This window comes from Apis cerana, linkage group LG4 (assembly GCF_029169275.1).
Source record: "Apis cerana isolate GH-2021 linkage group LG4, AcerK_1.0, whole genome shotgun sequence".
NCBI classification, from domain to species: Eukaryota; Metazoa; Arthropoda; class Insecta; order Hymenoptera; family Apidae; genus Apis; species Apis cerana.
Genome location: NC_083855.1, coordinates 10,773,272 through 10,790,184, shown reverse-complemented (window position 1 = coordinate 10,790,184; position 16,913 = coordinate 10,773,272). Strand labels below are relative to the sequence as shown.

At 51.7% G+C, this 16,913-nt stretch overlaps 1 protein-coding gene across 5 annotated transcripts in view; it reads left to right on the top strand.

Moving 5' to 3' along the window:
- Positions 1-16,913, top strand: part of LOC107996057 (uncharacterized) — a 245,573-nt gene that overhangs the window by 86,608 nt on the left and 142,052 nt on the right. For all 5 annotated transcript variants that reach the window (XR_009829571.1, XR_009829570.1, XM_062074097.1 and 2 more), the window contains exon 5: positions 60-1,300. Coding sequence is in view for 3 of the 5 variants with exons in the window: in XM_062074097.1 (XP_061930081.1) it covers positions 60-1,300 (1,241 nt within the window). In the remaining 2 variants the exon portion in view is untranslated. The remainder of the gene's footprint in view (positions 1-59; positions 1,301-16,913) is intronic.

Genomic DNA, 16,913 nt, shown 5'->3' with positions numbered 1-16,913 from the left:
TCGCCGCGCGAGTTTCGGCGAGATTGGCGAGGTTACGCGTAACGTTATCAATTCGACAGGAGGAGAGGGGCAAGCGGCAAGGTGGTGGTGGAGGAGGAGGAGGAGGAGGAGGGAGCCTGGTAGTAGGCATCGGTAGCGGTGGTGGCAACGGCGGCGGCGGCGGCGGCGGCGGTGGTGGTAGTAACTCCAGCAGGGGAACTCATGGCGCCGAGACGCCCTCTAATCTGGCCAGTATCACGCCAACCGCGCGAGAAGCAACACGCGCTCCTTCGTCGCGGTCGCGGCTCCCCTACAAGTCGTGCGACACGCGTTGCCCCAACAACAACAACAACAACAACAACCTCGCAACCTCCACCAACAACAATAACAACAACAACATCAACAACAACAACAGCGGCGGCGGCAACTCGAACAAAGAGGAAGCGTATCAGGATGCGAGCGAGGAGGGCGAGGTGATATCCGGTGGTTTCAGGTGTCACGGGGATTTTTCGAAAGCGACGTCGTTCCATCACCACCACCACCACCACCACCATCATCATCATCAGAATCGGTGCTCGAGCATCGGTGTCGGAGGCGGTGGCGGTTGCGGTGGCGGGTTGGTTGCCGGTAATGCCTGCCAAAGTGGTTCCGGAGTGCCGTGCGATCCGTCGACGTGCGACAGGTACAAGGGTGCCGTGGATTGCTTGCTGAAGGCCAGCGAGGCGGTGCAAGGTCGTCTGTGCGACAGATCGATGTTGAAGATCGAGAAAGGTTCGAGCAAAGCGGTCGTCCACGGCATCGAGGGGGTGGTGGTGGTGGGGAAGTGCGGTGGGGATAGGATGAAATCGGGGCAGGAACTCGGTTACGGGAAGCACGGGGAGCAGGTGGGCGGCAAGTCGAAGGGCCACGATGTCGGTCACGGGTTCAAGGTGGAGAACATGAAATACTACGGCGAATTGAAGGGCTACGACTTGAAATCTTACGGGACCATCGACAAGCCGGGTGTCGTGGTCTCTGCCCACGAGAAGTCTCACTTGCACGGGGCGGAGAAGAACGGTCACGAGAAGTGTCACTCGAAAGTGTCCTGCTCCTCCTCCTCCCCCTGCTCGTCCGCGATGCAGAGTTACGGCCTGTCCAAGGTCGGCGGCGGTGAACGTCCAGCCGAGAAGAGCGTGTACGCCGATCACTATTATCACCGATCGTCGCACTCGAAGCCGCAAACCGCGTATCAAGTGTACCAGGAGACCAAGTACTCGTACAACGTGAGCGGGGTACCGGGGACGCCGGCGCAGGCGAGCGCAGCCGCAGCTTTCTTCGCAAGGTCAGTTACTCAATCTCCTATACTACTACTACTACTACTACTACTACTACTACTCGCGATCACGCGCCTCTCCACCTGTTTCCGCCAAAGATTTACGACTCTGCCTTTCATTCTTCCCTGCTCATTGTTCCTTCTGCCTATCTGTAATTGTCCACTGTCCTGCCTACCGTTTGTTTACCGTTTCCCCCTTCCGAACGAACCAAACGAATCGTTTATCCTTTCTTACCCGACTTTTCTTTTTCCTTTCTCAAACTTCCCTCCCCGATACGCGAAATTATACTCGATATTTCCTAGATTTCTTCTTCCTCTCCTCCCTCTTCTCCATCCACTTCTCGACCCGTTTCTATTTCGCATCGATGTCCACAGTTTCAGCGAGGAGATCGTTATCCGTTGCATTTTTTCAATTCGTCCTTAATAGATCGTGACGAACGAGGAATTGCCAGCAAGAGTTTGAGGAGAACAAAGCGAGAACGGGAACAGCGAGATGTAAGGAAAGATGTAAAGAACAGTAGGGAGTAGTAGGGCGGGGGGGAGTTTCAATTTTCCCTATTCTCACGCGCGAGAATCAAAAAGAGAGAGAGCGAGAGGGAGAAGGGGTTGCGGTCTCGCGAACAATCACGGATCCACGGAAGGAACAATCGGGAAGGCGGTGGTTGGCGAGGAGGGTTGCGCACGGTTTTCTTAAGACCGTCTGGAGCTTTGATCTTCGGGGCCAGAGGTTTTCGACAAGCGATTCTGGAATGAAAAGCGTGCGGCCGGGGCTCGCGTGAGAGCGTTCGGTCGTGCATAAATCGCGTGCGGTTTGCGAGGTCCGAGGGGGGATAAAGCTCCTTCCGGGGATATCCGTGTTTTCCCTTTAACCCGACCCCTCGACCCGTTTAATAAACCTCTCCGCCTAGATGTTGCTCGCCGCATAGGTCCACGTATCCTCCTAGCTTTCGCGGCTCTGCGCTGCACGCTCGCGTTGCACGATCGCGTCCGTACGGCTTCTCCACGAAGCACGAGTTATTAGTCGAAAGTAATTACGAGCGGCGCGGTTAATAAACGATCCATCGCCACGGGATCGAGACTTGCACGGTCGCCTTCATTAACGGAAATCCGTATGCAGCGGAGAGAGAGATGGACCGGATCTCCGCTCGATTTTATTCGAGAGAGGAAGGAAGGAAAAAGGGAAGGAAAGGAATCCGGTCGGCGCGTTAACGCGTGATAAAGCGGGGCGCGATTTCGAAGGAAGCGGTAAAAGTTTTCTGGAATGCGTTCCCCGGAGAGTGGCGGCGATCGAATCGAATCGAATCGTATATCGTTAATGGATATATGCGGCGTCGGCGCAACACGGCTGGTCCTCGAACAGTGATCGTGACCCGGCTGCGAGAACGATTCCGATCGACTCGTCGTCTCGCGGGGAGAGAAGCGGCGCCCTCGTGTCGTTCCTCCTTCCTCCGTTGTCGGCCATTCCTCGTGCCGGGATTCTTTGGAATCGGTGTGCGTTTACCGTCTCGTAGGAAGTCGTCGCCGAGGGGCGACGAGAATTGAAATTAATCGCGCCTCCCCTCTCCTCCCCTTCGCGCGAGGATCGCCGAGGCGGATCGTCGATCGGAGAACGGAGCCGTTGCCCGGCCGAAAATTTATTTCACGGGGCCCCGACCCGCCAAACTCGCCTCGTTTCGAGCCAACGAATTATTTCCTGGTTGCCCAAGTATCTCGTCGCGGATGTAAACCGCAACCACCTCTCGAAATCGCCGGGATACGAGCTGCCGTCCCGTTAACTTTCGAGCTTCATGAATATTCCCGGCCGAACGATCATCGAGAGGGACCGTTTATACACTCGCTCGTATACACTCGCTTTCGTGCTTTCTTCGCCGTCTTCTTCCCCCTCCCTCCTCCCCGTATCGCGTCAATTTCCGCGACAGGCTCGCCTTGGGACCAAAGTTGGAATTTCCAAAGTTCGATGGTTCGAGCATCCGAGATAAAATTGACCAGAGGGTCGCGAACAGGCGAACAAGAGGTGTGGATACCGTCGTCCATTTTATTGGCCATCTTTATATCTACTCCTTTTATTCCCTTCCCTTTTATCTCTTCCCTCCTTCTTTCAACAGACGCTCGAATTTTCTCCACGATTTTTCCAACTTTTCGAAACACGCTTGCCGAAACGACCAATCGAAACGAGAGCGGAGTCGCGATTGCGCGAGGGGAAGGATGGAGATCGGCGACGACACTCGCTCGAGATTTAACTATCACGTCCCGTTGGACGGGCGCGTAATAATATCGGCGGTGAGAGTTGGGAGGGGAGAAAAAAGGAGGGAAACATCCGGAGTCCCGGCTGAATGACACGCGCTCCGTCTTATACATATTTATGGCCCGCGACGAACGCTTCGTTTCGTAGAACGGAGGTTGGCCTCGTGCGCGAGATCGTATCGGCGATAGGAGAGCGGTCCTTAATTGGACAGGTGACATTTCCTCTTCAGTTTTCTCGCGTAATACCTCTGACACGCCGACTCTTTGTTGGCCCCGAAAGGCTCGCTCCTTCTCACGGAAATTCTTCTTCTCCGTCTACGTTTCGCGAGACAACGATTTACACGCCCTTCGATCTCGCCGTCGAATCGTCGACGCGGCGGGTGTATCGAGTACCCTAGTTTGTTTTCGCCTCGAAAAGAGACGAACGAAAGAGGAGCGCGAGAGAATGACCTCGAAGGCTGGAGGACCGGCCGAATATATCCTCTAGGTCACCGTGGGTTTGAACTCTTCGTTCAACAGGTAGCGCTCTCGTAGTCCGGGTTTGCCAGCGACCCGGCCCTCTCCATTATATTCATATCATGTAAATGCGCCCTACCGGCGCTCTGCCGACTGCCTCCCATTTTCCACCCTAGCGCCAGCCCAGACGAGCAGAGAGGAAACGAGAGAGAGAGACGATATTATCTGTGGAAAGAGGAGAGAGAGGGGGGGGGGGGAAGGAGGAGAGGAGAACGGTAGATCGAGATGGCAGGAGGCTCTACTTTGCATTTATTCTAATGGGATAATACTCGGTGTCTTGCCACCTCGTTTGCTATAATAATTCCGTTCCTTTCGATCGTTCCAACTCTGGGTCGTCCAACAGGAAAGGAAGAATTGGAAATTGAAAGGAGGATTGTAATAATTTCCCTTTTTTCTCTTCTTCTTCTTCTTTCTTGCTCCCTTCCACTCGACGTATACCTGCGCATAGGTGTACACGCGCAGCCCCTAGGCGGCCAGTGTCATCGCGTGGGCGACACGCACGTAGGCCTGTCCATCTTTCCCTTTATAACGCCAGCCCGTGTTAACGCATCGACTATTAAGTTAAGCGACGACCGTATGTCACTGTAATACCCCTACACGGGTCCAAAGCCCATAAAGGATCACCGAAATCACGCTAAAAGGTTCCCAAGAATTAATCTTCCATTTTAAAACGTCCGTTACATGCTCCTCTCGTTCCCTTCGGAGGATCCTCTCGATCCCCCCTCCCTCTCCAAGCGAGAAGATTCGATCGTATTCTCGAAATTCTCGATGTCGTATCCCGCGGCGTCCCTCGTTTCGATCGATTATAACTCGAACGCGTCCCAGCAACGGTTTCACGATCAATGTTCACGGTTAATTTTTGGATGTTACGGTGGAAGGGGGGAAGAGGGGCCCTCGGCCTCCCGTCCCAATTGAGACCTCGATTTCGCCAATTAGAAGAGAAATGCTCGCATTACTCGGATCGACGGGCCGGCGGGGATCTTAACGAGTTTCACGAGCGGATTATTAAAAGCCGATAGCTCTCGGTCGAGCTGCACGCATGAAAGGTGTTCGAGATGGCGAGGCAGGGGAGGGGATTCGGAGAGAAAACCAAGGCGTGGTGGGGCGGCGAAGTTCGTAATTATCTTGCCGGACGTGGTCGCGGTTGTACGTGAGCCGATGCGATCGAGCAATTATGTCACAGTTCGGTATCGATATTACTTTTCAATTTGATCCCGATGCATCGACGATTCCCGCTTCGAGTCTCGCTTTCTCTCTCCCTCGTTTCGCGCTTTCCCCCCTCCTTTTTGCGCCAATGTCGCTCCCTCCTCCTCGCTCCTCATGACGCCAATTAACGGGCAGGGACGTGCCGCACCGTGGACACCTATGATTAGCCGGTTAAGCCGGCGCGATGCGGATATTGAAATCGCACGTTGGTGTAATTACGTAAAAAGAAGAGGGAAGGGGGAAGAGAGATGGAGCGAACTTGGCCTAAATTATCGCCAATGGCTCCTGTCTCAATTTATTATTTATGGAATATTAACGGCAAACGGGATCCTCGTGGAACGATCCTATTTAGGATCCCATTCCCTCGCCGATCGACGAGTCACCCGTCCTTTCATTCCCCCTACGAGGAACAATTTTTCTGATATATCCATCCTTTCAGAAATTTCTTTTTCTTTTCTTTTCTCGAAGAAATCGCGTTTCATTTTTTTTAAATTAAATATTCGAAATTATTCATTTCTACCGCTTACCGAGGAAAAGTTTAGTCTCACAGTTGGTTCGTTTTACGTTTCATTAGCAGGCTGTCTGCGCAGAATTTAAAACGAACGGCGGTTCGCGCTCGACCGATAAAATCCAAGTACGCGATAATTCGCGGAACTCGGTTCGAGAACGAGAGGTGATAATTAACGCGGGGCAAAATAGCGACGAGTGAGCCGAATCTCGGCCCGGAATCGGGATGTCGCGATTAAAACGCGGGTTGAACCGGTGCGTACGTAGAATCGGTGCATCGTACGTGACCGGCCGTTCCCTCGTACCTGTCGTGATAACAGGTCTGCGGGAGGGTCATTAGTTATCCAGCATTATAGGCCGGTTGTACGATTCGAATCAATTTGGAGGTTGGTAACCCGTGCTGCTACGTGGCTTCCGTCGCATCGTTCCATGCATCATCGGATCGTGGATAGCAAGGAACGATCGTGGAGAACGTCGTTTGGGGAGGGGAGGGGTGCGCGTTTAAGGAAACTCGTCCACGAGTTTTTACGAGAATGAATGGAATTGTTTTCTCGAAACGGAGATCTCGAGGCGGGTGATCTGAAAATAAGCGAATCGTCAATCGCGCGAATTCTGGCGGGGAATTTGCATACATGTAAATTGAACGTGAGCTGGTCTCGCAACGCCTGTAATTATCAATTATTTTCACCGCGTTGTGCTCGCGGAGTTAATTTAACCCCTGCGACATCTCTCGTGCCTCTATGCAAATGACTTCTCCTTGCTTTTTCGTCGCTCGCCTCTTCCACCGATCGACCCTTTTTCTTCCATTAGAACGAGAAATTTCGAGGAGAGAGAGAGAGAGAGAGAGGAAAATACGTGGCGCCGCCTCGGCCTTGCACATCCTGTCTGCGTTTCGCTCGTACATATCCGTCCTCTGTGCGTGCTGTTATTATTATACGAATATTTCGCGATTACCAAGGCTAGCGAAGCGATCATGCCGAAGGGACGGACGGAATTTAAACGACGGTCGGCCATTTAGCAGGTCGAATCACGTGCGCGAGGAATTTTTCGCGGGGATAGCGCGCTTCTGATTTTCTCATTGCCCGCTTTCTTTCCTTTCTCCCCCATACCGGCGACCGTGTCGGAGTCGAGCGATCGACGAAACGGGATATATATCGAGGAGAGTGAATTTCATCGGGTTAACGACGTCTGTGACACGGGACCGATGTTTAATTACGTGGCGAAAAAGGGACGAAGGGACGGGCACGGCTTTGTTTGCGAATAAGCGGCGGGCGGAAGGAGCTTTATGAAAATACGCCCGATACAATGGAACTAATAACGCGAAACGCAATATGCTTCGTATCGTGATGAAACCAGCGCGGAAAGATTGGAATCGAAACCCGGTATCCGCGAGGGGCGGTGAGACCTCCGCTCACCTGGCAAAAAAATATCGCGCACCGGATGGTTAGATGCGCGATTTCTCGCCCGAAAATTGAAATATTCTCACAGGGGTGGGAGGTGTACGGCCAGCTCGTTTACTAGATTCAATTATAGATCCTCGACTACGCCTTGGAGAAAAAGGTCGGCTGCCGATGATAAATCAGCATTGGTGGCGCGATACAGAGCCTTCTCCTCCAGCCTTGTTTCACCTTCTCCCTTATGGGGCAAGGTGTCACGATTCGACGATAATAACGGCAACCGCGGGACAAGTCTCGTTTCGTAAGTAATCACGTTTCTCGACACGCGTGCGAGATCGAGTCGTGTTGCTTTTTCGAGGAAAAAAATTTCCTTTCCGCCCGACTATTCAATCTACTTCGTTCGAAATCGGTGGAAATTCGACGTGTAATATCGCGATCGCGGCGATACACACGGGGACGAGACAGTGGCGTCGCGGGAATCGGCATGACAAAATAACGAACAGCTCAATTAGACGCGCCGTAAAATGCAAATGTATGCGCGTGCCGGCTCCTCGAACGTGCTAGGCAAGCTTCTCTCGCGCGAACGTGGAAGCGTGTTCCGCGTGGCGATGCGACGACTCTCACCGCCCCTCCGATTTGTTATTCGTCCCGCGGACAAAATCCTCCCACCTCTCACCCTCCTCCCTCTAGAACGAAGAAGTTCTCGAAAGAAGTTTGGAGAAGGTTCGCGATCTATGGATCCGCGGAAACGTGGGAGCCGATTATTTAGCGTTTCCGCGTTTGGGAAAGATGCGCGGAAAAAGAGAGAGAAAGACAGAGAGCGAGTGGATTTCGACGGGAATAATGTCGAAAGGATATTAAAATTTCACGGTTAACGGCTCCTTTGGAAACCACCCGTCGTATCGAATGCCCATCGTGGTACGCGCGCGCACACACGCAACACCCATTCGCCAGACACGTGAACGCACAATGAGCGTTTGTGATTCACCGCGTAGGTAGAAAAGTCGTTCGTCCGTAACCAAACGGATGTAATAACTTTAATTGTTAATTAACGCGGGGCTTTGTGTCGGACACCCAGGAAGCACCCTGGGTGCCCCGTTCCTCCTCCTCCTCCTCCTCCTTCTCCCGCCCTCCCCGCTCTCTCACGCTCGAATATTGCTTTATCACGCTTTGTTCTTTGCCCGTGGAACTCTTTGCGATTCAAATATCATTTCCTAAGTCTCTCGCGTTGCGGAGCTAATTAATACCCTCGAATTTAATAACGGCAAGTCTGTGGGCTTATGTACGGCCGCATATATGTACGTATCTCCACCTGGATGGAGATTTATGTTTTTAATTAGCGAGGCTACCGCCCTCTCTGTCGTTTAATTATGAGATTTCCCCGCGCGCGGACCTTTGAATTTCCCGCGTTTCAACTCCACCTATTTGTTCCACCACTTTTCTTTCGAGTGGGGAGAGGCTCGTTCGATTAGATCCATTCGCGATCACGGCCGTTTTCCAAACGCGCGTTTGTCCCTCCTCTCTAATTGGATTATTTTTTTATCGATCGATCCTTCCGTTCCCGTTCACCAGGACGGAAAAATGTTTATCGATTGGAAATGCTGGACGCCGAGTCCGTCATTCCCGACTCGTCACTCGTAATCTTTTGTCATCCTCGCTCGATCTTTCCAGATTTTTCCACTTCCGTTGGTACTCGGATTAGATAGACCGACAAAGGGATCTCGAGATCGTCTAATTTTATCGGACAAACGAGGGGAGTGAATGATATATAACGGAGGATGATTGGAAATTGTCGGCGCGTTCGACGATAAGGTTAGGAAATTCGCGAAGCGTAACATTTTTACGTAACGCGCACACGATTACTCGATCAACGCCATCTGGAACGAAGTTGCCGCAAAGCGAGTCGACGAAAGGAGAGGGGGAATAAAAAGAGGAAGGTGGACGATCGGAGTCGTCCCGTCCAACAATCGCATAGTAAGTACGTATCTCGAGCGAAGACGGTGTAAAATCTCGTTCTTAGGTAAGAAGACGCATCGATTTCGATAGCTTGGTAACCCATAAGAAAACTATTCGTTTCACGCGGTGTCTCGTTAACGTCGATTGAAATAACGAGGAAAAGTAGGCGCGTCTTTTTTTCCTCTCTCTTTCAACGCTCGTCCCCGTCAATCTTCGTCCAATGCGCGGCATTAGCAGGCCGGTCAGGTAGGATCTCCGCGCTGGCACGGTGTCACGAGATCGGGCGAAGATAGAGAGAAAGCGATTGGCCGATGACCAGATGTATTAAGATCGCATTTGGGGCCGGGCTGATGGATCGGTTGTCGATTACGTGGTCTAATCCGACTTCTATGACCACGGTAAACCGGGGTCACCGGGACATAATTTGTCATTCAGCTCTCGTCCATTCCCTCGTCCAACTCCGGATCGAATCACCGCCCGTCGCACAAATATTTCTCTTTTCCTTTCTTATGAAGGCGAAGAAAAATGATTCGCCAAATTTTCTCCCCTTTCTCTCTCTCTCGCACATCCATCCTTCCAGACATCGAGCTAACTCTCCTTAACTATACGCCGTGCGCGTATAACGGCTCGGGGAAAAGCGATAAAACGTTGAAGATGTCCCGCGATATACTCACCAGGTAGTAGAGGCAAGTACCCTCGGAAAGGGTAGGGCCGATACGGTTTACGACGTTCCACGTTTCGAGGAAAATTTAAGAGAGATCGTAACGTTGAGAATTCTACGCGGTGGTATGGTCCATATTAAGTTCCTTTGGAATATTTGTTATATGTACACGCATATATATATATACGTACATACGTGTATATACGTGCGACGACCTCGCGACAACCCTCTTTCGGGCCACGTATCTCGCGCACCGAGATGTCGGACCCCGATACGACCGGCAATATACGCGGACAGAGCTTGGAGGGGGGACCTCCCCGACTGAATACGGAATACGAAAACGTTGGAAACGTGTGTCGACTCGAATTCGACTTTGCCACGGATCCGAGGGGGTCGTCCCTCTCCCGAACCAGATCGGAATTTTCTTTCTCTCCGCAAAATTTTTCTTTTATTACGCGAACAGAGGAGGGGAAAGGGTTATCCGAGCGATATCTGGAACGACTGAGATATCGGTCGTCGCCGATCATCCTCCGCTTCCGCCTTGGAAGGTCTCCGTGGGACGATGTAGCTCGGGGCAATCCTCGTACAGTTTTGATAACGTTCGATAAACAGACGCGGCTTCGGTTTCTTCGGGACGGAATTTTAAAGCCGGGACAGATTAGATCGATGCATCGCTGGGTTGGTTTCACGATGTCGAAGAAGACGTTTCCTTTCTGTGCGCGCATTCTCGTTTATCCCTCAGAGCGTGGAGGAATGATTAATGGTCGTTGGAGAAGACAGTGGAGAAAGTTTTCGGGAATTAATCGCACGCGTTCCTTGCGAAACTATTGTAACCGCGCCTCGATAAACTTGGATCGGTGGAAGAAAGCTAGGAGGCGCGATTTGAAGTGGATGGAATTGCATCGAAACTGAATCGCGTTAAGCACGCGATAATCGATTTCGTTCTTTCGCGGCGCGATCGAAGCGTGCAGGAGATAAGAGAGAACGTTCCCTTCCTCTTTCGATCGATCGAGATCGAGAATCGAGTGTTCTCGTGGCCGGGTATCGAGCCCTCGAGCGCGGTTACACCCGACGATCCGTCAATTAGAAATCTCACGCGGTATCGTGGTAACACGAGGTGGCGGCGTACGTGCCGTTACCGCTATTATCGTTGCCATTATGCGCCCTCCCCCTTCCTCACCCGCTACTGTTACTCCGGTCGTTATTTCGATAGTCACGCGAGAACGCCTGTCTTTCTTTCGCCACTTAACGCCCGCATCCATTTCGCGGCGGCAAACGGCGGGGAAAAGTGGCATCGCATTTGCATCGCGTTTTTCGCCTCGAGATTGAAGCGGAGAACGTGTTTCTTCGAAACAGGAAAATTAAATTTTCCCTTCTTTCTTTCTTTCTTTCCTTTTCCTTTTTGTCGTTCCCTTGCACAGCGTAGTGGAGAGTATGGAGATCGTCGAAGAGAAAATTCATCTCGCGGATATATGTGTGCGTGTCGGAATCGTTGCGCGAGAATCGAAATCTGATAGGCGGATAACGGAGACGTTAAACGACGGAAAAGTTATCCCCGAGTCACGTGAAGTGGATCGCCTCGATGTCAATGAAGGAGGATAAATAATGCTGGAGGAAGCCACCACGTATTCGACGAAGGGGGCAAGGATAAATCCATTTTCTACCGTCGTGGAATAAGATATAAGCGTTATGTCAGTTTCGACCCCTTGGGGTCTTCTTCCTTCTAAACCTAAAATCCTCGAGCCGCTTGTTCGAGATTTCGAGGGTCGTCGGAATTGGCCGCGCGCGAAAGGTTAAGAATATTTAAGAGTCGTCGTTACGAGTCGTAACAGTCTGCTCCTCTCCCTTCTCGAAGTTTAGCATGGAAATTTAGTATAGATTTCTATTCACGCCAACTTGGAGTTATCGTTACGTAGTGGTAGCCGAAAGAAAAAGAGTAGAGAGAGAGAGAGAATAAATTATTAGATTTCGCGCGGCAGAAGAAAATAGAGGCGAAGAAAATTGAGCGTCCATCAGCATCCTCCAGGAGTGATGGAGCGGAGCGCGTGCATCCCGCAAATTATTTACAAACAGCGGAGAGGAGATTGGAGGAGGAGGGGAGAGGGTTGCACGCAAACGCGGCGCCGGCGGTGAACGTAACTGCGAGCGGAAAGTAATGAGGGAGAGAGGGAAGGGTTCCGTTCCCTGCCACGGGTCGAGGGGAATATCCGCGCGTCGAGGATCGCGTCACGGTACGGTCTGGCGACGTGTTTGCACGGTAGGTAAAGTAAGTGAATAAATTTAATGGGTGTCATCGTCGCCCTCGACCTCCCCCGGGTGCAGACGAAATAATAGATTATTCTCGATTCCGAGTAATTCGATCGTTTGCCGCCCCCTTTCTCCACCCTGTCCTCGGCCTTTCTGCGATCGAAATCCATCGAAATTCGACCGGCCGGTAACGAGCAATTAAATCGATTAGCTTCCTCGACGTGGTCGAGAAGAGGCGAACGGTTGCTGCTGGAAAAAAAGTGCAAGGCCGCTTGTTTACATCTAGGAGGGCGAAGCGTGTAAATAAAGTTAATGGTTCTAGCAGGTCGTTGTTGGCGGCAGCGAACGGGGCAATTAATTAAAACGGGGAAGAGAGAGAGAGAGAGAAAGGAAGAAAGGAGGGGATTAAAGGCGAGCGCACGGAGGGAATATCGCGCAATATTGTAATTATATTGGCCTGCGTCACGACATCACGTGGAACATAACTCGGCGACGAAAAAAAAAAAAAGAAAATCTCGCGGCCACGATACGTCCCGGTGAATGACGGCCATGCCCGCCCGATCGCTCCCATTCTCCAGCTCGAACGTGACTTAACCCGCGTCGCGTTCTCTTCCCGGGTTACGGAGGCGAGGCCGATCTTACACAGTCGAACGGATCGCGATCGTTGAAAACTCGCCTTCCACCGTTGCGTGAAATAACGAAACTGACCCGACGGTTCACCCGCAATATCGTTTCTCGTTGCTCGCGATATCCGGACCCGATATATATATGTGTGTGTGTATGTGTATATATATATACGCGGCTTATCACGGGTCAACCAGCTCGGTTGGCTAATGGAGGGAAGGGTTGCTCGCGAAAAAGGACGTTGGGGCGCACGGAAGTCGATCGACACGGACGGAAACGTTGCCAGCTTCCGTTCTCTTAGATATCGTTCTCCCGGTTTACAAAGAGAGGTTTACTCGATGGGATGGGCCTCTCGATTCCTTTCGAGGGGAATCGTTGTCGTTTCGAATTCGGTTATCGGTAATGGCAATTGCAAATTTCCGAATATTCTCCGATTCTCCGACCATTTCGAACCGATCTTTTTCGCTATTATCGTTTATCGATCGAGCATCCGATAAAAATTTAATCCCGATTCAGTTTGGTCCGAGATGGTGTCGCTTTCGACGGATAAAAGTATGGTTTATGGTGGTAATTATCGCGAAAGGCGGAGGGGGAAAGCGTCGGCTTATTTGCATTCCGGCGTCTCGAGGCATGTGGCGTGGAAACGGCGCGCGCGTTTCGTACAACCGAATTCCACCACGCGCTCGGAGTCGTCTCGTTTCGTCAGATTTCGCTGCTTGCTCGACGACGTTAATTACACCGGCGGCTCGTTCCACCGGTGTTGTATACGATTTATCCTTCCGTCGATACGGAATTACGAATCCTTGCTCCATTTCTTCCGCCAAACACGTCCCTCGTTTCTCTTGCCGACATTTTACCAATCGGCTCGTCCGTCCTCGCACCCGATCCTCGTTCCCGTTTCGCCGCGAGCACGGAATGGGGCTTGCCATAATTTATCCCGGGCGTCCCATTTATTTTTTCGCGGATCGAAAATAGAAACTGATGAAAAGCCGTATTTTCGAGAACACATCGCCGTCTTCCGATAATTGGAAAACCGATGGACATCTCCCCAACTTCTCTCCAACAACTTATCGTTGATGAAGTGTTAATTACTCGATGTCGCACAGTCGCATTTCGCAACTGCGTCATCATCGGCGCTTTCATGTCAGTCGAACGTTTACAGACTCTTGCCAGGGATGCCCTGGTATCGTCCCAGCTATTTCGATATTAGGATCGACAGAAAGAAAGAAAGCCGGGAATGATGACCTGGTTGGGGTTGAATCGACACAGAGAGAACGAAAGAGCAGCCATCCGGAGAGGAACGAGCGTCGTTCCGTCCCATTTCCCCCTCCCTCCCTCCCTCATCGCGTTTTCAAATTCCCTTTTTAATTCGTGTCCTCTGCCGCCGGATCTACGCCCATTTCGATATTAGGATCGGTTTGAAAGAGGCTGCGAGGGCCGACTCGTTCCGGCCAACAAAAACTCTTCCCCATTCGGTTTTTCGAGCGTGCCATCCATTCGTTTCGATCGTATAACTCCTAACCTCGATACGGGACGGATCGCGACAGAGGAAACGGGGGCGAGCTATGAATTCGCCACGACGCCGACGTTGAATGCAGGAGGGTTTTGGAGGGAGGAAGGTTCTTCTAGGGAGGGACGAGGATTCCGCTATCCGGTACGCCTTTATCCGTGGACGGAGATTCGAGCTTGGACTCGACACGAGTGTTATGGATCACCGGGGTGCGTGCGTTCGTTCCTTGGTTCGTGCGTGCGTGCGTGCAGCACACGTGCGTGCCACGATCGAAACGGCCTCTCCGTGTCACTCTCCCTTCTTCGTTTTCCTTCGGTCAACCGGCTCCACGAGCCGAGAGATCCCATTCCCCTTTCCGGAGCGCCGCCACTAGGTCAAACGGAACGACCACGCTCGATATATCTCGTGCACGGATCGCGGCGCGGTAAAACCGAAAATTAGCTCTTTGTCTCTCCGTTCGGACCCGCTCGCCTCCTCCATTCCTTCGAATCCGGCCCAGTTGTAAACTGGCCAACTTTACGGCGGCTGCTCCCTTCGCTATTTCCAGGAAATCGTTTTCTCCAACGGTCCGTCTTTCTCCGTAGTCTTTTCGGAACGGATCGCGTTTCCTCGCGTGATCGATGCTCGCCTCGCGTTTGTCCTCGAGAAATCGAAATCGAAGCTTCTCCACGCTTATTGCGTTTATCCAACGCAAGTTGAAGTTCTCGTTGTGGATCAACGCCGCAGGAAGAGGGCTCGATAGAGCCGCGTACCGGGCATCCGAGTACCGAGCGCAAGCGCCGCTCCGCTCGGACAAACGCGCGGTCATTCGGCATTTAGTTAGATTGCTCGGTAACACGACATTAATACATCGTGGGGAGAGTTAGGGGGCCGCGGCATGGAAGGGGCGGAAGGAAAGGAAGGCCAGGGGACTTTGAAAAATCGTCTCATGCGCTAAAAGCATCGGAGATTAAAATTAAATCCGGTCGCCATCGCCGCCCTCTCGATATACACCCTCTCCTCTCCTCCTCTCCTCTCCTGGATAGCCGCGTGCTCGGAACTCGCTACGTGTTTCAACCCACCTCCGTGTTTCTCCCTCGTGGCGGTGGCGGTCGTCGTCGCTCAGGGGGCGATTTTTCGTTGATAATTAAACGACGATAAATTACGCCCCCTAATCTCGCTCCGTCGAATTCCAAAGCGAGAATTTTTCACCGAATATTTCAGAGTAATCGCGCAGGGTACTGCCCCCTCGTCGCGTGTACGACGAATCCTTCCCGCAGAGGGGAACGAGGGCGAAAAATAAGCGGAAAAAAATTTGTTCCTTGCTGCGACCGATAGATCTGGCCTGCCAATGGCTTCTGATCTCGGTCGAGAGCAATTTACGACGCTGGTCTTCAACGAAACCATGGTTTTTCAAAATACTGGGTCGGAAGTTTTCAAGAAAGGAACAACAGCTCCAGTGACACCGTTTGCACGGGCGTCGAAGCAACGATCGTCGAATGGAAATATTGGTCCCTTGGAAAATCTCCCGTATGGAGTCACCGATGGCTCTCTCCGATCTTTTTTTGTGCGTGTTCGAAGGTTTTTGACGGAGAGTCGTTTGGAATTTAATTACGGCACCGCGGCTGGCTTTTCGGGTGAGTGACCAGGCCAAATTTACCGGCGTAGCGGCGTGGTTAAGCCCGAAATTGCCACCGCGCGCGCGAGCCGACGCGCGAGCCGATAATTGAAATGCATTTTTCCGCCGGCTGGAAGCGCCGTGAACCGGTGTATTTAACCCACCACCTTTTTTACTCCCACCACGAGTTTTTCATCCCAATTTGCTCGGCTAAAAGCGATCGAGCCCGGAATTAGACCGCCTTTCCCGCTCGACACCGTAATTCGCGCCTCTTCCACGCTTTCCCTCCCCCCTTCAGTCCTCCCTTTCCTCTATTCGAACGAACGAAGCGCGTGCACGTCTCTCTGTAGGGGATAGGTTCTCGGCCGGACACCCGATACGCGTGCATCGACTCCACGCGCCGTGTGCAGTTCCCTACGTTTATCGTCCGCGCTCCACGAGCCACGCCACTGTTTTCCACGAAGCGGCGAAGGTGGCGTTAGCGTTTCGTTTCTGCGAGAGGAAGCAAGTTTCGATTAAAAAAAATCTTTTCCTTTTTTTTCTCTCTCTCCTCTTTCATACGCTAATGGAGCGCCCCTTTCATTAAAATCTCGTTCCTTTTCTCACCGAGTTTCGAGAGTGATTATTACGTGCATTCTAGTTATTATGTCGCGCGTTAAACCGCGCGGTTTTTAATTTTAATATCTGCAACGGAATTTCGCGGGATTCGTTTGCGAAATTACTACTTATTATACATATATATGTATGTATAATATATATATATATATGTGCTGAAACGAGGGTGTATAAAGAGAGGTATGTATACAATTGTCGAACCGTATTTCCTACATATAGATGACGTTCCCACGTGAATCCGATTAATCCAAAGCCCATGATAATTGCAACAGCCCGCCTGTCGGATTCCCCGTTAAAGCTGGAATCTGTTCGATGAGCCATTACCAGGCGGATAGAGAGCATCGATTGCACGCCAAGATACTGTTCTTCGTTTCCAATCCCGACGTTTCCCTAATTGCCACCCTCTCTCGGTCGCCGTCTTATCCCCTTCGTGGAGGGAGAGAAGAGAGGGGAGAAATATGGACGAAAGATCGGCAAAAAAAAGAGGGAACCGGACTGACGATCCGGCGCGAAAACGAATTAAAGACGATAACGCTCGGATA